The following is a 1,912-nucleotide window of genomic DNA, read 5'->3' on the forward strand; positions in this document are numbered from 1 at the left end:
AGTGGTTTTTGCTCTAAGCGTGGATTGAGAGATACTTGCCTGTGTTGGAATGTAGTTTTCATGGATGTATTTGGAACTTTTTCAGCCGTCTCGGAGAAAGAATGCGGCCACCCAAGCGTTGCCTTCTCTTGGATTGGGAGGACAGCAAGCCCCAAGCGCTGGGTTCCCAAGTAAGTTTCTGCATAAAGAGCCAGCGATTAGACAGGCGTCGATGAGTTTTCTTCTGCAGTATTGAGATGCAGCAGTGTTTCAGCACGGCAGGTGTGCCATTGTGAGGTTCTCATCCATTTCCTCACTGCAGGCCTTGCAGCGAACAGCAGCAGCGGTGCTGCCAGTTTGTCCCTGAAGGCAAAACCCAGCGTCCCATCTGGGAGCCCTCCGGCTCTGGGGAGCTCTGCTGCTGCCTCCACTCCTCCTGCTCTCGGGGTGTCGTCCTCCCACAGCGACCCCCATCCCGCTGGGACTGGGGATTCTTCAGCTCCATCTGCAGCCCCCTTCTCACTTAGCGCTTCTGGAACCGCCGGTGGCTGTGGAACTTCTGGGCTTCCCGGCCCTGGAAGTTCTGCTGCTGCAAACTCTTCCAACACCGCTCCGCTTACAGGTGCTGGAACCGCCAAGGCAGCGACAGGAACTTCTCACTCGGGTGCAAGCAGTGCTTCGGCTGCACAGACTGCCGGTGCCTCTGGACACGACGCCACGTCCGCGCCTCCTGCATTCCCACACGGCATCAGACCAGGCCAGTTATGTTCACCGAGGGGCGAATCAACAGCCCAAGAGCTGGAGCAGTTCAAAGCCAAGAAGTCCACGCCGGGAAAGGTCCCTCAGAAACCAGCACTCGCAGACCTTTTACGTGGCTTACCGTGTAATGTAATGTAGTTCTGAAGTTATACGTCTTAGTTGTTGTCCTGTGACTCTTCCAATAAACAATGTTGTGATGGAGCACTGAGTTGGAATGCTTTCCTCTGACTTAAGTTCTCATTTAATCTCCTTATTCTTCTGTATAATCAATGGTTATACAGGTGTTATCATTAAGAAGTACACAAGAGAGTTTGACTAAGCAGGTTATTACACCAAAAAGAACAGACAAAGGGCTTGCCCTGGTCCTGGGCTCCCTGGAAAACTCCAGCAGGAGGGATCTCCAGAAAGAGATCCTTCCCCACTGGTAGCCAGCTCCTAAATGGGGTCTAGGAGCCAAGCTCCCCTTCTCTGACTAAGAGAGTGAATCTGCTCTGGATCCTCTCCAGATCTTTGTCGACTGCAGCACGCACTGCAGACCTCGTGAGCACTGAGGTGGTGGACTCTGTTGCAGCAGCACTTGTGCACGTCCATGTATCAGAAGGAGGGAAAAGGCAGCAAGCACTGCCAGCCTGCTGCCCGCAGGTGTACGCAGGACAGCCTCCTGCTGCTGCTGCAGGTGGAGCCTCCGCGGGGAGGGGAATGGATGCAACCCGGCTTCAGCCGGGGCCAGAAGCGGCAGCAGCATTCTTCTCGTGGTGCCTGCTTGCCTGTGCCCCAGAGAAAGCCCCCAGCTCTGTGGCAGGACAGGGCTGTGCTGAGGGCAGGATGTGACTCACTGGCGGCCGCCCAGAGAGGAGCCCTGCGCAGCCAGCAGGCGATGCTGTGAGAAAGCAGCACGACAGAGGGACCTCATAGTCTGGGCCAGCGCTACAGGAAACGCAAACGTTTTGGAGCCCAGATAGGACTTGCCTAGAATAAGGATGCAGAGGGAAGGTGAGGCCATTCCCACATTCTGGCATTCTAGGGTGCGGTTCAGGAAGCAGAGCACGTCTGTGTGCAGGTTCCCTACGGCTCTCTGCTGTGTGCATCCCATCTGGCACAGCAGCGCCTTGTGCAGTGAGTCTGCCCACTGTCAGGGTGCACTGGGATTTGGCGAGGTCCTGCTCCATGCTGA

The 1,912-nt window shown here is 55.8% G+C and overlaps 1 protein-coding gene across 1 annotated transcript in view; it reads left to right on the forward strand.

Moving 5' to 3' along the window:
- The window catches only part of LOC104917055 (nucleoporin NUP42-like), a 3,199-nt gene extending 2,260 nt beyond the window's left edge, over positions 1–939 (forward strand). The window contains exons 3-4 of the mRNA XM_019611701.2: positions 86–170; positions 602–939. Coding sequence (XP_019467246.1) covers positions 86–170; positions 602–876 — 360 coding nt within the window. The 3' untranslated portion in view covers positions 877–939. The remainder of the gene's footprint in view (positions 1–85; positions 171–601) is intronic.
- Positions 940–1,912: the final 973 nt, after the last annotated feature.

This window comes from Meleagris gallopavo, unplaced genomic scaffold, assembly GCF_000146605.3.
Source record: "Meleagris gallopavo isolate NT-WF06-2002-E0010 breed Aviagen turkey brand Nicholas breeding stock unplaced genomic scaffold, Turkey_5.1 ChrUn_random_7180001954659, whole genome shotgun sequence".
Classification (NCBI taxonomy): Eukaryota; Metazoa; Chordata; class Aves; order Galliformes; family Phasianidae; genus Meleagris; species Meleagris gallopavo.